This window comes from Chelonoidis abingdonii, chromosome 2, assembly GCF_003597395.2.
Source record: "Chelonoidis abingdonii isolate Lonesome George chromosome 2, CheloAbing_2.0, whole genome shotgun sequence".
In the NCBI taxonomy this organism is placed as follows: Eukaryota; Metazoa; Chordata; order Testudines; family Testudinidae; genus Chelonoidis; species Chelonoidis abingdonii.
Window position 1 is genome coordinate 144,000,452 of NC_133770.1, and position 20,908 is coordinate 144,021,359.

General features: G+C 38.2%; 1 protein-coding gene across 2 annotated transcripts in view; it reads right to left on the reverse strand.

The window, feature by feature from the left end:
* The window catches only part of CDH18 (cadherin 18), a 973,183-nt gene that overhangs the window by 18,088 nt on the left and 934,187 nt on the right, over positions 1-20,908 (reverse strand). For both annotated transcript variants that reach the window (XM_075062696.1, XM_075062695.1), the window contains 2 exons: positions 17,116-17,237; positions 5,761-5,878 (listed from right to left, as the gene is read on the reverse strand). In XM_075062696.1, the coding sequence (XP_074918797.1) occupies positions 5,761-5,878; positions 17,116-17,237 (240 nt within the window). The remainder of the gene's footprint in view (positions 1-5,760; positions 5,879-17,115; positions 17,238-20,908) is intronic.

Below are 20,908 nucleotides of genomic sequence, written 5' to 3' on the forward strand. Positions count from 1 at the left end.
TAATCAACAGAACAACATTAATTTATTATTGGAAAAGGATGGCTCAGTGGATAGAGCTTTAGCATGGAACTCGAGAACACAGTTCCATTAGGCCCAGAATTTTAAAGATACTTGGTATTTATTCACTTAGTGTTACAGTGCCTAACTGATTTAGGAGCCTAAGTCTTATCTTAAAAAGTTACTTCAGAAGTTGGGAACCCATGGGTATGTCTACATCCCTGCCCCTCAACCCCCCAAGACACTGAGCTTCAGATCCCAGGTCAATTGATTTGGGTTAAAGGGACTCAGATCAGGGGCGGCTCCAGGCACCAGCATGCCAAGCACATGCTTGGGTCGGCAAGCCGCGGGGGGCGCTCTGCTGGTCGCCACGAGGGCGGGAGGCAGATTGCCTTTGGTGGCATGCCTGTGGAGTGTCCGCTGGTCCCACAGCTTCAGCGGATCACCCGCAGGCGTGCCATCGAATCCGCAGGACCAGGGACCTCCCGCAGGCAAGCTGCCGAGGGCAGCCTGCCTGCAGTTCTTGGGGCGGCAAAATACCTAGAGCCGCCCCGGCTCAGATTTCAGGGCTAAAAATAGCAGTGCAGACCTTCAGACTTTGTCTGGAGGCTGGGTTCTGAGACTCATCCCCTTTGCAGGGTTTCAGAGCCCAGGCTCCTGCCCAAGCCCAAATGTCTACACTCCTATTTTTAGTCCTCCAGCCCAAGCCCCACAAGCCTGACTCAGATAACCCAGGCCAGCTGCAGCTGTGTCACAAATCTTTTTATTATAGGGTAGACTTGCATTAAGATTAATTGAAAATCAATTGGACTTTGGCCCCTAAATCACTGAGGCATTGCAACAGAGAGTGAAGCAACACATAAATAACTTGGTGTGTCTGTGCCTCAGTTCCTCATTTCTAAAATGGGAATAAATGGTATTTCCCTACCTCACAAGGATCTGGTAAGGGCAAATACATTACAAATTGTGAGGTGCTCAGGTACTACGGTTATGGGGGCCACCTATGCAGTATTTATCTGGATGCAGCTCCTCTCCTGCAGTTGCTGTTAAAATATCTTGTTGAAAAAACAATAGCAAACAAGCTGTAGCTATAGAAAAGGCATGTAACTCCCCCCACCCCCACATAACTAAAAAATGGCTCTCTGGAAAATCTTCAAACTTGTTTTCAGTATCGATCCTCAATGATAATTAGTCCATGAGACTATCTTTACCTAGTTGGAGTTGAACATGTTAAGCCCAATTTCAGACTTTCAGAAGTCACCAGTCTCAGTGGGTTAAAGCTTGGGGAATTTACAAATTATATTGGCACAGATGGCTGAACACATACATTCTGTGATACAAATAATTACATTGCAGGGAATTTACCAGAGTCATTGGGGCAGCTAGTAGGATTTGTAAATCTTGTGAGAGAAAAAGTTGTATTTTAAAGGGCCTGAAAATCTTAAAAGTTCCCTGAAACCTGAGTGACGTTCCCTCTAGAGGTCACAGTCTCTCCCAAGTGTCTCAAGGGCAGTATAACTTCTGCTTGCAGGTTACAGCATGAACTGAAATAGAGAGGAAGTGATCTATCAATCTAATTCTCTCTCTCTCTCTCTCTCTGTGTATATATACACACATACACACACATGTAGAGATAGACAGACAGACTCTGTATGCATGTGTGTGGCTATGTCCATACCAACCTACATAGCTGTACAGAAGTCTTGGGCTTTCACCACAGCTTGAAGTAGACAGACTTCTTACAAACATTTTCATTGAAATCCCTCCTTCTCCCGCCCCCCCCCCAAAAGTCAAGCATTCTGCAAACTAGTTGAGAAATGGTGTGAGCTTTTTGCAAAAAAAAAAAAAAAATGTTGTTGATGCTTCGAACATTTTAATTTTGTCAACCAGCTCTGCGTTCTGAAGAGGTTCTTCCCCCCTTCTTTTGGCTCCCTGACATTGTGGTCCTGCAGCAAAAACTTCCCTGGGTGTCTCTAACTGTGAAAACTCCTGTAAGGAGCTCTCTCCAGCAGGAAAAGACTCCAGAAACAGTTGATGTAGACAGGGCGGCTCTAGACATTTCGCCGCCCCAAGCACGGTGGCATGCCGCGGGGGGCGCTCTGCCGGTCATGGTCCTGCGGCTTCAGTAGACTTCCCGCGCGAGACCAGAAGACCCTCCGCAGGCAAGCTGCCAAAGGCAGCCTGCCTGCTGCCCTCCCGGTGACTGGCAGAGCGCCCGCCGCGGCTTGCAGCCCCAAGCACGCGCTTGCTGTGGTGGGACCTGGAGCCACCCCTGTATGTAGAATGCATTCATGCTGCTGTCTTTTCTACTGCTGTCTTTGGGGAGCAGGGCATGTCCTTCTTCTCACTGACCCCTTTCCTTCCCAGGTACAGATCCCAAAATCCATGAAGGAACTGAGGCACAGAGAAATCAGGTCATCCGACTGATCACCTTCCATATGGGATGGGAAAGATGCATATGAAAGGCTCTCTTTATGCTAGAATTCATGAGGAAAGGATAAGGTTTGAAAAAAAACATAAAAGGAATTAAGCATACTAATCAAGAACATATTAGTGGGAAAAGAGACAATTTGGATGGGCGCAGAATTCATAATAAAGAGCAGATTCACAATGGCAGACTAAACGAGCAGATTTTAAACTGGGTGAACAGGCATCTGTATTGCAAAAAAATGATAGCAACTATGCTAGACTAGGTAATAACTGCCAAGTAAAGACATTACTAATAAATTAAAAAAATAAACAGAGAAACAAAACCCTAAGGAGAATATTTTTTCAAATCGATACCATAATGCCCAGTGCTAGCAACATTATGCAGAATGAAGTGGGAAGACTAAAAAAGACTAGAGCAGCTCAGAATTCTTTATTCCCCACAGAAAATTTTGACTTTTTGGCAAAAGTCTATAAACCAAAAATTTTCACCTGAAAACTTTCAGATGAAACCCAAAATTTTTGACTCAGAAATGCCACTGCACAGCTTCATGGGAGTTGTAACTCATGTGCTCCCCTTCTCCATCAGCCAGGCTCCCAGGCTGGACTATATCTACCATGATGTACCTTTGTCTCCTCTCTTGCTGAGCCCACGTATGAAGAACAGGAGTCTCTGGTTGTGGTGCATTTTGAGTCATGTACTCTGGTTGGGGACCCCGAAAGCATAGAGTAGAAGGTAGGCATGAGGGAACCAAACTACAAGTCCCATGAGGCACCACATAGGTCTTCCAAATTGAATATTTTCAGTTTTCTACTGAAAAACAAAATATTTTGGGGGCGGAGGGGGAGAGTGCGGGGGGTAATTCAATTTTTTGGTCAAAAAGTCAAACTTTTCCTCAGAAAGTAGCATATTTTGCAAAAAGAAAGAAAAAGGAAAAAGAAAAAAATCATTTTCTTGAAAACCTAGTTTTCCATCAAAAAACATTTGCAGCAGAAAATTTTCAAATAGCCCTATGCAGGCCCAACTCCCAAATAATTGAAAAGGCATTTTTCATTGTTCTTGCTTTCTAGAATTGCAGGATTAAATGATTAACTAAACTTTATGAAATTTTCTTCAGTGTAACAATATTTTGTTGTTTCTTTGTTGTACTTGTGTGTGCATACTGTATAATTTTGCTGGTGGTGGTATTCTCTGATCCCTCTGGGCCTGATTCTGATACCCTTGTTCACACTGACTAGTACTTATTTCATGAGGACACTCAATCAGCTTCAATGAATCTACTTGAGAAGTATGATAGTACTCAACATAAGCAGGAGTATCAGCACCCAGCTCCCCTTCTAGATCTAGGAATCCAAACCCATCTCCACATTTAAATTTCTCCTTATCTCTGTTCCAAAATCCTGGCTTCAAACATGCCAGAGTTTTGAAAGGAGAGATTAAAATCCAGGGCAGGTTGAAGCACCACTGCATAGCTTCAGTTTTAAATTGGTGTAGTCCCACTGATGTCAAAGGGTGGAAAATGGAATTAAGGCAATAGTGTATCAGGCCTTAAATCCAGGGCTGAATTTTGCAGTTTCAGCTTTCTTCTAAAAGAAACAAAGCAAACAGAAGAAATACTTGGGCATATGTTAAAATCCCAAAGGTCCCAAAATATTGTAGCTCTGCAGTGACAAGGTACAGTTCTCACTGAGACATTTTAATTCTACAGTCTTGAAAAACATTATTGAATTGATTTTCCACAATTCTGAGCCCAACACTGATCTTTCTCTTTTTTGTAAGCTAAACAATCCCCAAATATTCAGCCATTATAAATGTATCCAGTCCTAAAACAAAACCAATGTATTAAATTTTTCTGATCTTTCTTTTGTGCACACACAGCTTAGTGTGATTTTGTTTGAAAAGTTCAAAGTTGTCATGTGCATGGGGTGTGTCTTTAGCCAAGTCTGAAAAAAAAATGGTTTAGAAATACCAAAGTTTCAAGTGTTTGAAAATTGCATATTGCACATACACTGTATATGTTTTCCACTGATATTTCAGGGCGAGATTGTGCCTAACAGCACAGCTCCAAAGGAGGCAGTGTGCTTCATGGACAGCCTTTGGAGGAACAATTTCCCCTTCTACTTCTCCCTGTTGTAGAGTAATCATTTGCTGTTGTCCTGTACCAAAAGCAAATTATGACACTCCATATATCAGCTGTAGTTGGTGATGGTGGAGCCAATGCTCCACTCCAGGTGTTCATATTTCACATTCTTATGCTCCAAGGATTATAGTAGGCCAGCAGCAACTGCTTATTCCAGTTTAACTGCACCCAAACTCTGGATAGTTTGCACATGGAAGTAAGGAAAATTCTTACTCTCCCTCACATCCGTATGTGTGAATATGTACTCCAAGCCACATTATGGCCCTTAATCGTTAGAACATTGATATTTTGCTGGTGGCCAGACAAGTGTTTGGTGTAGAGCATACAATTTGTTCAAATTCTCCAAAGGTTTAATAATATATGAAGATTCAGAGATCTAAATATATCCATTCAAGAAGAGCATGCAAACATCTAAAGCTCTGTGCATTGAAATGAGTGCAGCTGTGATTCCAAACGTGAAAACATTCAAACACTCAGTGAATTTATTTGAATGTCTCTTCAACGTTCAAAATATAAAGGCACACAAGTACACTCTGCATTCATTTCAAGGGTAGATCTCCCATCCCTGAATACAATGTTCCATCATGATCTGAACAGAATGAAAGCTCCAAGTTGGCAAAGCGCTAGAGTGCATCATTTAGTCACAGCTCTGTAGTGGAATAGTGCAGAGTCATAACACTCCCAAGGCAGCACCAGAGGCCCTCTTTTGGTATACAGACCTCTAGGACTGAGAAGGAGCTCATTTTCCTTCAGACCTTGGTTTGTCTTGTAAGAATGCCAGCCATAGTGACAATTCATACTGCTGTAGTGGTGGTGGCTTTATAATAATCATCTAGGAACTGCACTGAGACTGAAAACATATTTCTCAAACTCATATTTAAAAAAAAACAAAAACAAAAAGAGTGGATTAAAAGACTATAAAGTGTACATGCTGGGTATAAAATAGAACAGAATATAAAAATGGAATAGCATTTTCTAAAAGACTGTTTTTGAAACATAGTCTTGGTTATGCATAGTTCACAGTGCAATGTATACAAATATGGAGTCCTTGGAATCAGCCACTTGAACATTGATAGATTATAGTTTTCACCTCCTGAGAAGAATTATGTAGAAACAGAGCACAGTTATTTTGTTCAATGAGACATCTCAGACAAAACAGAGTCCCACTTCTTATAGATTAATGTCTTTGATTTACCTTCATTGTCCCTTAGGGTAAAGTTGGGATTCAAAGAAAGGCCTTCATCAAGAGAATAATGAAATCTTGGTCCATTTGCAGAGTTATCTTTGTCAGTGGCACTGATAGTCTGAATGACCTGAAATAAAAATTAAAAAGTAAATGTGTTGAAATTTCAACTTGACCCAAATATTACCTGACCTCAGCACAATCTTTAACCTTAGCTTATTTTAATTTTCTACTTGGCTGCAGCCAAATTCAACCCATGAAACTACTAGCCCATTAGCTTGATTTCTCTCAAATGAAATATTTTAAGACTCTTACTGTGGAGCAAGCTAAAAGCATCTACACTTTACAATATTTTTAATATGGGTCAGGACCTTGCTACAAAGATTTTCCTTATCATCAAGACTACATACTGGGGACTTCCAGAATTACAGTTATCCATAAACACCTGTTTTCTGAGAGACAAGACACTGATTAGACAAATGTCTCCAATATGTAGCATCCTCTGTGTGTTGTCCCTACTAATGAAATGCAAAAGCACTTGACACTTTTTCCACTCTAACAATGCTTAGGGAAAACAATTGTTAAATCAGAGTGACAGACACTCAACACCAGCACTCTGTTTAAATCCCCTTTTAGGACTCAGTACCAAATTGTAAAAGAACAGAAGATGAAGAGCAGCAGCCATAACTGGTTTTAGTTTGGCTTACCCCAGAGTAACATGAGATGAAATATATCAAGACAGACACCATGATTAGGAGAGCCAGGTCTGAAAGATAAGAGTCCTACAACCCAAATCCCTACTGATTTTTCAGATTGAATTCAGTCCAAAACTTTACTAGGCTTTTGAAATGTTTGACTGAATATTTTTCACCTTTCATTTTCATTTTCTTGGTGGTACTGGAAATTCAAGTGCCAAAATAGTGTAAAAGAAAGACTGTTCTTAAGGTATTTCTGGATAAGACTGAATAAATTGCTGCACAGAAATGACAGAAATCCAGGGAGGGAAATACATTTTCTCATGAGATTTCCTGCTCAGTTTTGTAGACTCATCCACGCTGAACTTGAAGTTTCAACTTTTAGGGCTCTTAGGGGTGCTGTCTGTATTAAAAGCTGAAGTACACAGGCATGTCTCAATGTCCACTTATACAGGAGTGGCAGAGCAAAACAAAGAAATGCTATTTTAAAGCTAATATAATACGTCAGTTATTTTATAATCAGTGGAGTCTGAAGCAGATAAGAAGGCAAACAATATTTTCTGATTATTATATTTTATTAGGAGCTGTGAGGAAGATTTGATTTTTTAAAGGTAGTCACAATAAATTATTTGCCAGATTGTAAACAATCAAGGCAATTATTTGCCAGATTGTAAGTAATAAAATTACATCTCAGATCATCTATAATCTTGAAGTCTGCAACAAACTAAGCAGCCTCATACTACAGTAACCCTTGTTAAAACTTTTGGGAGCAGATAATTTCTCTACATTACATTTTGAAAAGGTGGTAAACCCCAAGAGGCTTACCTGTAATTGAAATGGCCTTGCATAATGAAAGGAGGATAGAAAAGCCACATCTGATCAGCCTAAATTCAGATATTTAGGTTTTAATGTTTAGACATACTTGGGGAATATTTTCAATTTCAAGGAGATCAGTTTTTTGGGACTACAGGCGAGTCTCATCTTACGCGGAGGTTCCATTCCGCGGTTAGCGCGTAAAGCAAAAACCGCGTATAGTCAAAATTACATTGAGTTGAATGGTGGGTGGAATTGCTCACACTACAGAAACAGTACAGTATTTAAATTGTTATTTTTCTCGTTTTTGTTTTTGCCGACTGCGTAAAGCTGAAATCACGCATGTTAAATGCGCGTAAAATGCAACAGACCTGTACTGAATTTCTTTTGACAGTTTTTTTCTCCTTTTTTTTCTTTAGTAGCTGGTTAAAATTTAGATCAAAGGTCTTAGAAAATTAAAGTGTGTTTCATTAAGTAATAGTTCCAAAAACTTGGTTGTTTATTAGCAAAAATACTTTATTTTGTCACACATTGTACACTTTCTTCTGACAAGCTATGTTGTTGCTAATGGAATAATCTTAGGGTTCAGTCCTGCTGCCTTTACTCATATAAGTAGCTCTATGTGACTATACTCAGTATGGAGGATGAGACCAAATTTTTCCCTCAAATGCATGTGCCTTCCATTGAAATGGATCCCTGAGTAAGTAGCCTTTGGTTGCAATCTGAAGACCTCATCCTGAACAAGCAGGTATGCCATGGAAAGCCAGCACTTCTGTTTAGTTGAGATAAAATCAGTGTTCTTTAGGCTTTTATTTGACAGTTATACATTCTTACAATAATAGAAGACTTTTGGAGATATAAAGGGGTGGAAGATCAAGAACTTTTGAGTCACCAGTCCACTATTAGAAATAAATTATCTTTAACAATACTGAAATAAATGCATTTTTGTTCCATTTTTTCATGAAAAAAACATACTGTGGTTGATGCAAGGAAAATCTTACTATCCAGATGTGTAAAAATGTACCTATATCATTTATCTAACATCTCAGGCCAATGATTTTTCAGATGCATGACCCAATTTTTCAATACATTAGCTCAAGGCCTCAGTGGCACAGAAATATTGGTATAGTATCTTTAGCAGCACTTTAAATCTCAAGAAAATACCCTAACTATATTCTCCTGTTTTTGTATGTGAAAATCCACATTTACTCTGCTTTAAGCCATATAACTGAGATAGTCTATAGTCAATTGAATTTAAGGCCACAGATGATCACCAGGTCATCTAGGTTTTTTGCTCATAAATTGGGAAAAAATACGAGCAGCACCTTAAGATCTAAATTAAGATCTAACCTTTTTATAATCAATTCAGGGAAAAGATAACCAGAAAGGAGGAAGAAGAAGACAACAGTGTTTTTTTAGAGCCAGAATATCACCTAATTGAATAAAGTAATTCAGCAAGCTCTAAGTTCTTTGTCAATGATTAAGTGGATTTGCATCTTGTCAGGTTATACCTATGACACCAGGTGCACCTTGCCAGTGAATAGTGTTGGTTTCATTTGGATGTTAGAACTGACAGCATCCAGTGAGATGGCAGCCACAGGCAACGCAACAGTCACTATGTGAGTAAGCTAGAAATTACAGTACAACACCATCATAAAATCCAACTGATCATCATGAAAAAATACACAGAAAAATTTTCTTGTTAATATTATGCAGTAAGATACTATGATGATGAATAGAACTTGGAGAAATTTTGCTGGAGCCATATTACAATGGAATGCTTCATGATATTGGGTCGATATTTTGTTGTAGAAGAAAATTGGGCAGGAGATGCAACAATGTCAAAATGTCCTATTTAAACATTTGGGAATGAAATATTTTTGCTTCATTTTATTTAATTGTATCATATTGTAGGATGTTATATATTGTATAGTACAAAATAAAAAAAAATCCTCAAAATCGATACGAAACATTTTTAAAAAATTCCTCCATGGTGAATTTTGAAATAATTGTTTCCCTTTCCTATCTGTAATGAAGCCAACATCCTTGAGAAAATGGAATTTCTGTCCTTCTCTAGTGAGGAGTGAAGTATAAATATGTGGATGGAGGGATTTCTCACGTATATGAGCCTTGTTCTTCCTGCCAGACATTTAATCAGCTTCTCAAAATTTACCACACATTTCAGATTAAAGTTTTGCTATCATTTATGAGGTGTGGATAATATCCATAACTGGAGTCTGAATAGTTCCAGAATACAAGGACCTTCAACTCTGAATACCATCCAGATCTACATGATATGCTACTTTCCCCTTCTTAATAAATAATATGCTTTGAAATAGCTTTTAATTTGTTTAATAAGAATACACCATTGAAGAGGATTTTATTTTACAGATGGAAACACATATGAATAAAAGCCTTTCTGTCTGATGGTGAAATTCTATCCTGGCATAAGCTGGCACAACTCTAATTGACTTCAAGGGGAATTGCACTTGCTTATGATGGATTTGAATTTGGTCCTGTGTCTCAAGCTATATTTATTGTGCATCAGTGAGCAGTTCTTGTGGGATACGGAATGTATCTCCTAAGCAAGGTGAATGCCCGACTAGGAAAGTCATGAGCAGAATGTTCAAATGGTCTTCTCCTCACAAGTCTTTTGAGAGGGAGGAGATCCTTTTGGGGTTCATTCTAATAATTCCTTTCTAACACTAGGTTTTACTGAATCAAAAACAAAATAAATTGTGCTCTTGGGAAGGGAGGGAGAAGCAGAGGGAAAGACTGTGAAAATCAGTGTTGCTGTTATTTTCCCCACCTCAATTTATCCCCAAAACTCTACCTAAAAATACTCAGTAAAAAATCCCACAGATTTATGGAATTAAAAACAAACAAATCCAGTATGTTAAATCTGCTTTATTCTGTTTAACTGGACACTGGAGGATTATTACGTTGTAAGAAAAAAACCTTAGACAGCTTAGGGCTGCTGTGCACTCTCATTCTAGCTGCTGAGGCAGGAAGAATGGCTGGGCTGAAAAAGTATGGTCTGGGGGATCCCTGACTGCTGGCACAGCCTCTTAGGACCCTGGGCAACTTGCATAAAATAAAGCAGCTCTTAGGATGTCATTGTGTCCCCCTGCTTGAATTTTAGAACTCATCTGCAGCTGAGAATCTGCCCTACTATGTGACTGACTTTATAAGTAGAAGTGGTTAGAAATTCTCTAGTGGAACAGTTTTCCATCGGAGAATGCAGAATTCTCAAGATTGAAATATTTTGAGGAGGTGGTTTGATTTCAACAAAGGTCAAACAGAACCCAGCAAGGGATCTGATGGAATCCTGCCAGCCTGAAAGGTTTCCGTCAGACATTTACCTGGTTTCCTGCCAGCTCACCCACCCAACTCTTCCAAAATCTGCCAGGCGGACTGAAGGGAAGACAGGAGCCTGAAAATGCTGGCTTCAAGATCTAAGGTTCCCAGCTCTGCTGAGGCTCTCAGGGCTTCCAGGATCTTGGTTCCCCATCAGCACACCCGACAGAATTTCATTTCAAAATTATTGATTTCCCTGAATGAATTTTTTAAATTCTGTTTTGTGGAGAAAATTGATTTTGGGAGAGGTGAGAATTTATTTTTGTGGGAGGTACTGATTTTGTGGGAGGCAAATCTATTTATTCTGCTATGAGAAAAAAGAAGTGATTGTGTGAGGAGGTGAGTACGTGGTGCATGGTGGAGAAGAAAACTAGGGATGAGGCATAGGTGTATTGTGGTGGTGTGTTTTTCTTAGAAAACCCAGTCACATCTTATTTTCCCTTCCCAGGAATAGACTGACATTTTGCTTCATCTGTAGTGTTCTGAAGGGGAAGGGAGTTAAACAGAGGGAAAGGATGAGAGACAGGGATGTAGAAATTAGCAATAAACATGGTAATTGTATGTAAATGTTAATGTGGAAATCATGCAAATTTAATGTAAATTAGTATTAATTCTCTTTGATGGGCCAATGTAGGAAAGTCTGTTTGACCAACCATCTTGTATTGATGTCAATCTTGATTCTTTAGTTCCTCCCTTAATTTATTTTTTCCTCTGCTATTTCTCTTGTAGCATCAAGCAGTGGGTCTGTAAGTTTAAAACTGTCTCAACAGATATCTCTACGGCAAAGTTCTTCAATCATTTCTTTAAATTGCTGATTTTGTGATATATTGAAAGCAGTGTTAGCATAAAAGAAGTTATGAGTTATGAAGTCCGAGTCTTTGCCTTTCAGTTGCTTTTCTGGCATAATCACCAACTGAACATACAGATTATTCTTTGTCATTTCCTGAAAGTTGAAGAAAAACAAAGAATTTTCCTGAATTGATATTGAAAAGCTGCTGAAAGACTGTGAACAAGAATTTTAAATATCACAACTTTCAAACAGAAAATAACAGCATAGACAATGCCTCACTTCCAGGATCATTAAAATAGTAGATGTTCTGCTTTTCCACTTCAAAAGACAAAGTATCATTCAATGGCACATTTGATCTTAAAGAATCTTTACATCTTTATTTAGAATTACCTATTTTTATTACTTCAGTTCACTGAGTTTTTGGTTTTTTTTACTTTTTTCAACTTCAGATATATTTAATCAGTGACTAATGCAACAATATTTATAATCACTAAATATTTATCAACCATTTGCATTACTGATTGGCAGCTTTCATATGTACTGAAACTAGAATGAGAAACAACCCCTTAGTCAATTCAATACTGTGAAGCCTGAAAAACTAATAATCATGTTATCAGTTGCCCTGCCTCCTTCCAAGAGTTTCCAGATTCTAGCAAACCAAACAGTTCTAACAGTTCACAGTGCTATCAATGACTCTATTAGTTGTTCATTTCCAGTTCATATATATATATATATATTCATGTAAATACTTCAGATTAACTTACATACAATGGAGTCCAATAACAACTGATTAAAACAGAAATAAAATACTCGCAAAAAAGCTAGGACAGTGCGGGAGAAAAGTTGAACCCAAAACTCATGTTATTTTTTTTTCACAAACCTGCAAAGTAACTCATCAGGAAGGCTGCAGTGTAGTTGTAGCTGAGTCAGTCCCAGGATATTAAAAAGATAAGGTGGGTGAGGTAATATCTTTTATTGAATCAACTTCTGATGGTAAGAGAGACAAGCTTTTGAGTCACACAGATCTCTTCTTCAGGTTTGGGAGAGGTACTCTGAGCATCACAGCTAAATGCATGATGGAGCAAATTGATTAGCATAAGTAGTTAGCATCTGCCTTGAATCGTTCCTTAGAATAGGTGCTAACTATCTAAGCTAAACAAGCTGCTTTACCTTATACTTAACTGTGATGCTTAGAGTACCTTTCCCAGAGCTGAAGAAAAGCTTTCTGTGACTCAAAAGCTCTCTTTCACCAATAGCTGTTGGTCCAATAAAAGATATTACCTCACCCACTTCATCTCTCATCAGGAAGTGACATTTAAAAAAGAAGTTTTAGTCATACAATCATAAATTGCTGTTATACATCTGATTTGTTACATAAATTATGTTTTTCATTAGATAGAACTTTTAAACTGAAGTTGTTAAGATTTTCAAAAATGGAAATATATGAAACCCAAGAAATGCTGAACATTATTTTGCTATTGTAATTATTAGCACAGAACCTGAACTTGTCTACACTACCGCTTAAGTTGATGTAACTTTTGTCATTCAAGGATTTGAAAAAACCACCCACTTGAGCGATGTATGTTACGTTGACTTAAAATGCTGTGTTATGCTGGGGGGAGAAACCTTCCCACCAACATAGCTTCTGCCTCTCAACATAGCGCAACCTCACTGATGTAGTGCGATGGTGAAGATAAGTCCTTAGTGTTTACATTTTAGCCCTCTGCTTCCAGAAACAGGATTCTTCCGGTTATAGTCCTTCCTACTTCCAGGATTCAATCAAGTTTTAATTTCCCACACCAAGCTATTTCACTAAAGAGGGGATAGCCCCTTACAACTGGAATGTCTTCTGTGAACTAGTCCATAAGGCCACTATCCTCTTTTCTTGCAAATCCCTCCTCTAATTCTATTTTTGCTGTGACCCCTAAAGTAAATTTCCATTCTGATGACTATTTGTGGAGCTCAAGTAAAATTAAAAGCTCCAAGTCTGTATTAAAATAAAGGAAAATCTTTTTCTCTCTTAAAGTGTTCTTTTAACAGCTAATTTGATTTTTACACACAACAGTGTAAAGCAAAGCAATATTATGGAGTTGCTTGACAATTTATTTGCCCTGTGATTAGCTGAAGTGAATGACTTTTTTTTTTTGTGAAATGTAAAAATGGGTGTTTGAATATATTTGTTGTTTTTTTTTTAGGATCAAGTAATAGAATTAAATTCCAGCTTTTGTGTTTCCTAACGCAAAAAGTGTTGTGTCCAACATGGTGCAATCTTTATTAGACCTTGTCTTAACAAGTAAAGAGGAACCAATTACACAACTAAAAATTAATGGTAACTTAGGTATAATTGATCATGATTTGAACACATTTATAATGTGCAAGCAAATAAAATCCAGACTTGTAATGTGTATACTTAATGCTTTAATTGGGCTAGTTTCTCAAAGCTATAAATAATTATGAACCAAATCAGCTGAGAGGAAGAATTTAATCAGAAGACTGTGAATGATAATTGACAGTCTTTTAAGAACACTTTACATGATGCCCCAAAATTATATATATTGTATAAATGGAAGACAAGGAAGTTGATAATAATGACAGTAAATCAGAAGTAAGGAAGTATAGAAAATTTATGTCCAACAGACTTAGGGACAATAAAAAGGAGTCTAGGTATACTAGGAACCAAAAAAAAACCAAAAAACAAAAGCACAACTTTGACAATGGTATTGGTCTGTTACCAGATGAAAACAGTAGAATTATCAATAATAATGCAGAGAAGGCAGAAGTGTTCATTAAATATTGTGGTTCCATATTTGGGGAACAAACAGATGACATAGTCTCATCATATGGTGATGATAACACTCTTTCCATTCAGGAGGATGTTAAACAAAAGCTACTTAAGTTAGACATTTTGAAATCAGCAGATCCAGATAAATTGCATCCAAGAGTTTTAAAAGAGCTTTCTGAGGAGATGACTGGACTATTAACGTTGAAGTCTTGGAGCACAGGAGAAGTTTCAGAAGACTGGAAGAAAGCTAATGTGCCAATTTATAAAAAGTGAAAAGGAGATGACCCAGTAACTATAGGTCTCTCAACATGACATCAGTTCCAAGCAAGATAATGTAGCAGCTGATATGGGACTCAAATGATAGAAAATTAAAGGAATCTAATGTAATTAATGCAAATCAACAAGGACTTATGGAAAATAGATCCTGTCAAACTAATTTATTTTTTTTTTGATGAGATTACACATTTGGTTGATAAAGGTAATAGTATTGATGAATATACTTAGATTTCTGGAAGGTGTTTGAGTTTGTACATGTTCATTAAAAAAACTAGAATGACATAAAATTAACATGCCAGGCATTAAAAAAAATAAACCTGGCTAACTAATAGGTCTCAAAATATAACTGAAATGAGAAATTGTCATCAAGCAGGTGTGTTTCCACTGAGGTCCCTCTGAGATCAGATTGTGGTTCTATATTTAACATTTTTATCAATGACCAGAAATAAAATATAAAATCATCACTGATAAAGTGGACAGATGACACAAAAATGGGGGAGGGTAAATAATGAGGAAACTGGTCACTGTTTCAGAGCAATTGGGATTGCTTGGTAAATTGGGCACAAGCAAACAACAGGAGTTTTAATGCAGTTAAATATAGAAGTATTAATCTAGGAAAAAGATACAAAATTGGGACTTTATGTCAAGCTGGTAGTACCTTAAACCAAATATGCGTGGAGTCTAAGAATCTAAGAATTGAGGTTGCTTGATGCAATGAGTTCCTTAAATGGGACATCCTATTGGTCATTCTCACCAATTGTGGCTAAGTCACAATAAATAAAAGCAATCAAATGTCTTTCAAATTATTCTGAACCATGATATCTATCTGAACCATCACACATTTTATCATAAGTAATGGTTAACTTAAAATGTTACCCTCATCCTTCCTCCCCTCTTTCTTAATATTTGTCAAACTCCGTTGTTGCATCTTGTCTTCAATTACACAGTAAGCTCTTTGAGGACAGGCCAATGACTACTTATGTGTTTTTGTAGAATACAATGGTAACTCGATTTTCACCAGAGCCTTGGTGCACTTCCACAATACAAATAATTAATAATAAAAAGTGTGCAATACAGTTTTCCTAGTTCAAAAAAATTCCCAAACATTAGTAACAAGCACGCTGTTCCATCCTTTCATATTAAACTAGTGTGTTATAAAGTCCTTCCCATGGACTCCTGGATGTTAGATTGTAGAGTAGCAAGGATCATGGCAGCATTCATGCCAGGGAACAATAGCTCCAGAGAGAAATATAATCCCAGTACACATCAGCAACAGATGTCAGTGTGGTCAGACATATTTGATCATTTAATAAATAACGTGTTCATAACTTTCCATTTACAGAACTTCCTTTTGAGAGTTTAAATCTCCATCAACGGGAATAATTTGCTGATTTAAAAAACACAGCAAAGAAAACTCATAAACATTTCAGTTTGCCCTGTGCCATGTTATAAATCATTAAAATATCATCATATCAAATATTTACATCATTTAAAAATAAAAGTATTGCACTATATACTATCGAGAAGTCAGAAAAGAAAGTCACATTATTTAGGAGAATTTCACAATTTTTTTGGTCGCCATTTAGTTTTGTTCAATTCCTCAGTCCCTCATGTTGTACTTTATTTGCTGTGGATATTTCTTACATTATAGATATGAATACCCTTACCCTTTCCTCAATGCACACATGAATTTTTATCTTTTTGACGTGAAAGCCATTATTGCTCAAAAAATGGACCCATTAAGAAAAAATGTGAGTGTCCTTGTATTTTGAGTGTTTTTCATTTTGTTACAGATAACCCTTTATCTCTAATAGCTGCTCAATATCTGCCTCAGATTGTATTGTAATCCATGGTGAAAAGCAATTACACCCTAACATCAATTTTAAGGCTGTCAGGCAAACTAGTGCATAGCCAGCAGGAAGTGGTGGTAAACAGTGCAGAATACTCAAAGAGAGTGAAAGATGTGGAAATATGGTAAAGCCTAGGCACTAATGGAGCATACCAGCAATGGAAGTAGCAGTACAGCAGTACTCTGTTATTCAGCATCAGTTTTAAAAGAAAAAAAATGTCAGCCTCCTTTGTATTATGAACGTCTGATGTCATTTCACAGGGACAGCCATGCAGGGTTTATCCTGTTTGTAATCCTCACACAAACTGCTCTTTAGGACAACAAAATGTGCAAAGAAACACTATGGAAGCCATGTTGTATCTACCATTGTACAGAGCACCATGAAGGAATCTTGTACTGAGTGACAACTGCAGTGGGAGGGACACTGAATTTGCTTTGTACCATTGATGATGATGATGATGATGATTACTATAAACAACATTATGGGTTTCCAATATATATTCATTTAACAGATGTGATTATGATTTTGACTATTTTGACTGAACACAGACATTTGATTTTTAACACTGTCACAAAAAATATTTTTAAAAAATCCCCAAATCACCTTTCCCTCCACCTATCACATTCAAAAGTCTGATCAAATACAAAGTATACAAAATATAATGGCACTTATTTATTTGTCTATAAAAATACGATGCTCAGATACTCACTGAATTAAAATTCTTTTGCATGCAACATTAACAGAAAAAAACCTGTTCTTTTGCTATACATTAGAGAAAAGAGAACCATGAGACAGATGGGTTACCTGCCCGGGCTTTGCATTCTCACAGACAACTACATCATATTCTCTGGCAAGCTCTGGAGGGTTGTCGTTGACATCCAGGATTCTAATATCAACTGGAACATGGCTTAGCAGGCCAAAGTTGTCTATAATACACACAAAAATAGATTTAGTCATTTGACAGTTTTAATACACACTCTAAAGCCTTAGTTTAAACAAAATATCTTAAAATCATGGTTTGTCAGAGGCTCTAGCTACTACAATAGAACTTTCAGTAAAGGTAATTTTATAAAGATCCTATTTGCTGAGTCTCATTAACATTTTGAAAAATCAAAAATGAATAGACAGGCACAGAATGAATACTAAATCGCTATTTTGTCATATCAAAAAAAAATTACAAGTTACTCAGGAACTGAAGTGGTAGAAAGTTGTCAGAGTTTATTGGATGGTGTCACACTGTATGCCAAGAAATGATCAATTGGCTTCACAATTAACCTGAAAGTGTCGCTGAAGTGTTGAACAAATCTAAAATTAAATATAATACTTTTGTTTTCCTCCGTCCCTCAAAGATTTCATGGTATGAAAATAAAATACTGAAGTGATAAGAGAAGAAAAAACAAGCAAACATATTTAAGTCATTGTGTCAAACTGGCAGATTCCGTGCACGATATTTCACAGCTGCAAATTATATAAATATAATAAAGTCAGCCTTGATGCTGTTTCATTGAAGTCAATGGGAGTTTTGCAATTGGCTTTAAAGGTGCAGGATCAACCATATAAACAGTGATAAAAGAATTAACAATAAAGGCTTAAATTGTTTAGGTTTTTAAAAAAACAAAAACACAGTTTATTTTACCAGATTAGGTCTGTCTCTGATTTAAAAACAAACAAACAAAAAAGTACAATAAACAGACTTGTTTCAATTAACAGTTTCACATGATGGAATGAGAAGGAAATGCATGTATCCTTGATCTATATACATATTCTCTCATTTTCATTACCTTACATTGGCTTTTTATATTTCATTGTATAAAGTTTATGTGAAGAACCTTTTATAATTAGCATTCTTCATTATAATATACTCAGCTCCTGTAACAATATTTCTTCCAAAAAAATTCAATATGCATCTCAGAACAGAAGAAAAAAAATCTTTTCTAACTGGTTAAAAATGTAGAGTATCAGAGGGGTAGCTGTGTTAGTCTGGATCTGTAGAAGCAGCAGAGAATCCTGTGATAAGACGTTTTGGACGCTGGTTTCGGTGTGGTTGACTACCACTTCGTCAGCTGATGTAGTGGCACATTTCCAAGGGGCAGCGGTATATATATGCTAGAGAGCTAAGAGTACGAGTAGTTCATCAGGGAGAATGAGGCCCTGTTCTAGCCGGTGAGGTGTGAACAGAGAGGAGAATGGTTCTTGTATTGGCACCTTCCGTCTTTGTTCATTTCTGCTGAGCTGTCTTGTCACTTTCGATGCTGAAGGCTCGGCGTTTCTTTTGAAGTTGGTCTGAAGTTCTTTTTGCTGCCGGCATGGCACCTTATGTCTCTATCGTGTGGCAGGAGGCTGAGCTGCTCTCCTAAGGTTTCTGTTCTTGCCTTCCTCTATTGATTTGTGTCTTTATCTTTTCCGCACGGCGAACTGTCAGTTTGTCGCTGTACATAGCGGGGGCATTGTGGCATATGATTCCGGCGCAGTATATTCACTTGCGTGGCGTTGCCGTGTGAATGACGGTGAATAGGTGTGGCATAGATCTGGTTGGCTCTGTGCTGCGCTGTCGCAGTGATCGCTATGTGGGCGCCGTTAGGATCCGGTTTTCTGCTTGCCTGGATTGGTTCCGTTCGCGCCCTGCGTTTACTCTGTGCGGTGTGCCAGTTCCTGGTGAGAAAATACGGGGTTTTTCCGAGCTGGCGGCTTGTCTGTGGGCCAGGTTGGCTGCACCCAGGCCTGTGAAAGCTGTGGGTCCTTTCAGGATGGTTGTGTCCTGCGATGATTGTTGAGAGGGTTTTACCTGGGGGCTGTATGTCGTATGGCCTAGCTGGCGTACCTGTTGTTTCTTTCTTGGGTATTCGATCTTGCCAGTAGAGAGGCATTCTGGTACCCGCTCCCTGGCTTCTGTTATCTGCTTTCCCTATCTTTCTCTGTGCGCGTATGTTCAACGCCTTGGATGGCAGCAATCCTCCTGCACCGCCACCTGCCACTTCACAGTACTTCAAGGAACTGCTTGAGCTTTTCGTTAATCTGTTCAATTTGACAGTCTCGCTCCGCGATTGACCAGCTGCTGACTGACTCTGCCACTCTACTGACAGTTTCTCCTCTCCTTTAGGTTTTCACACCTCAACTGCTAGAACAGGGCCTCATCCTCCCTGATTGAACTAACCTCGTTATCTCTAGCTTGCTTGCTAGCATATATATACCTGCCCCTGGAAATTTCCACTACATGCATCTGACGAAGTGGGTATTCACCCACGAAAGCTCATGTTCCAAAACGTCTGTTAGTCTATAAGTTGCCATAGGATTCTCTGCTGCTTCTAAAAATGTAGACTCTTTGCTGAAAATTGTGCACTTCAGTTTTATATCCTCCACTGGAACCTAACTAGCAGTAAAAGATATCTGGGTCCACTATTTCAGGCACTGCATGGATGTAAGTTGCTTGTCACTGCCGCAGAGAACTGGGTCTGGTGTGTGTGAGTGTGAGTGAGAGAGCGAGATTGTAATCTTAATCTAGTCTCTAACCTGGATATCTTTGCCTTAATTAGCCCATATCACATACCTCTATCAAAAAGGTTATTGATGTGATGGCTTAGATTCATTACAACTTTGCTAACTGCTGCTCAGAATTCTTCCATCTTATTGATTAGATGAGACAGCTTTCTAGTCCAAAATAAAACTCTTTAAGGCTATTTCTACATATGAGCGGGGAGGTGCAACTCCTAGCTCATGTAGACATACCCACGTATAGTGAGGTAGCACTATTTTTAGGGAGCTAGCTCACAAAGCTTGCAGTGGTCCATGCAAATCACACTTCTCAGCTCATATGTAGAGGTAACCTACATCACCAAATAATATATCAGAATGCTGACATTCTAGTGTATTTTAAGAAGTTGAGATCTTCAGTCTTTTCTAGTTATAGATGGATTTTGAGATAAAGGTTCTGATCTATGGGGCTCCTTATGAATCTGCACTCTCTTGCATGCACAGACAAATGAATGCAAAATATGTGTTTCAAATTATACTATACTTCCCCCCATTCAACAGTTCTTAAATAGGAGAGACAGGAGGAAATTAAAATAATGATAAGAAGTGTCATTCATAGGGATGGAAGACTGGATTAGGATAGCATAAGAACATCTACTCCTACTCCAAACTTTCCCCCCAGTATTAGAATGCAAATCAAATGAGCCTATTCAGAAGTTAGGCCTGGTCTACACTACGTGTTTAAACTGATTTTAGCAGCGTTAAACCAATTTAACGCCATATCCGTCCACACTACGAGGCCCTTTATATCGATATAAAGGACTCTTTAAATCGGTTTCTGTACTCCTCCCCGACGAGGGAAGTAGCACTGAAATCGGTATTACCGTATCAGATTAGGGTTACTGTGGCCGCAAATCGACGGTATTGGCCTCCGGGCGGTATCCCACAGTGCACCACTGTGACCGCTCTGGACAGCAATATGAACTCGGATGCACTGGCCAGGTATACAGGAAAAGCCCCGCGAACTTTTGAATTTCATTTCCTGTTTGGCCAGCGTGGAGCTCTGATCAGCACAGGTGACCACATAGAGCTCATCAGCACAGGTAGCAATGCAGTCTCCTGAGAA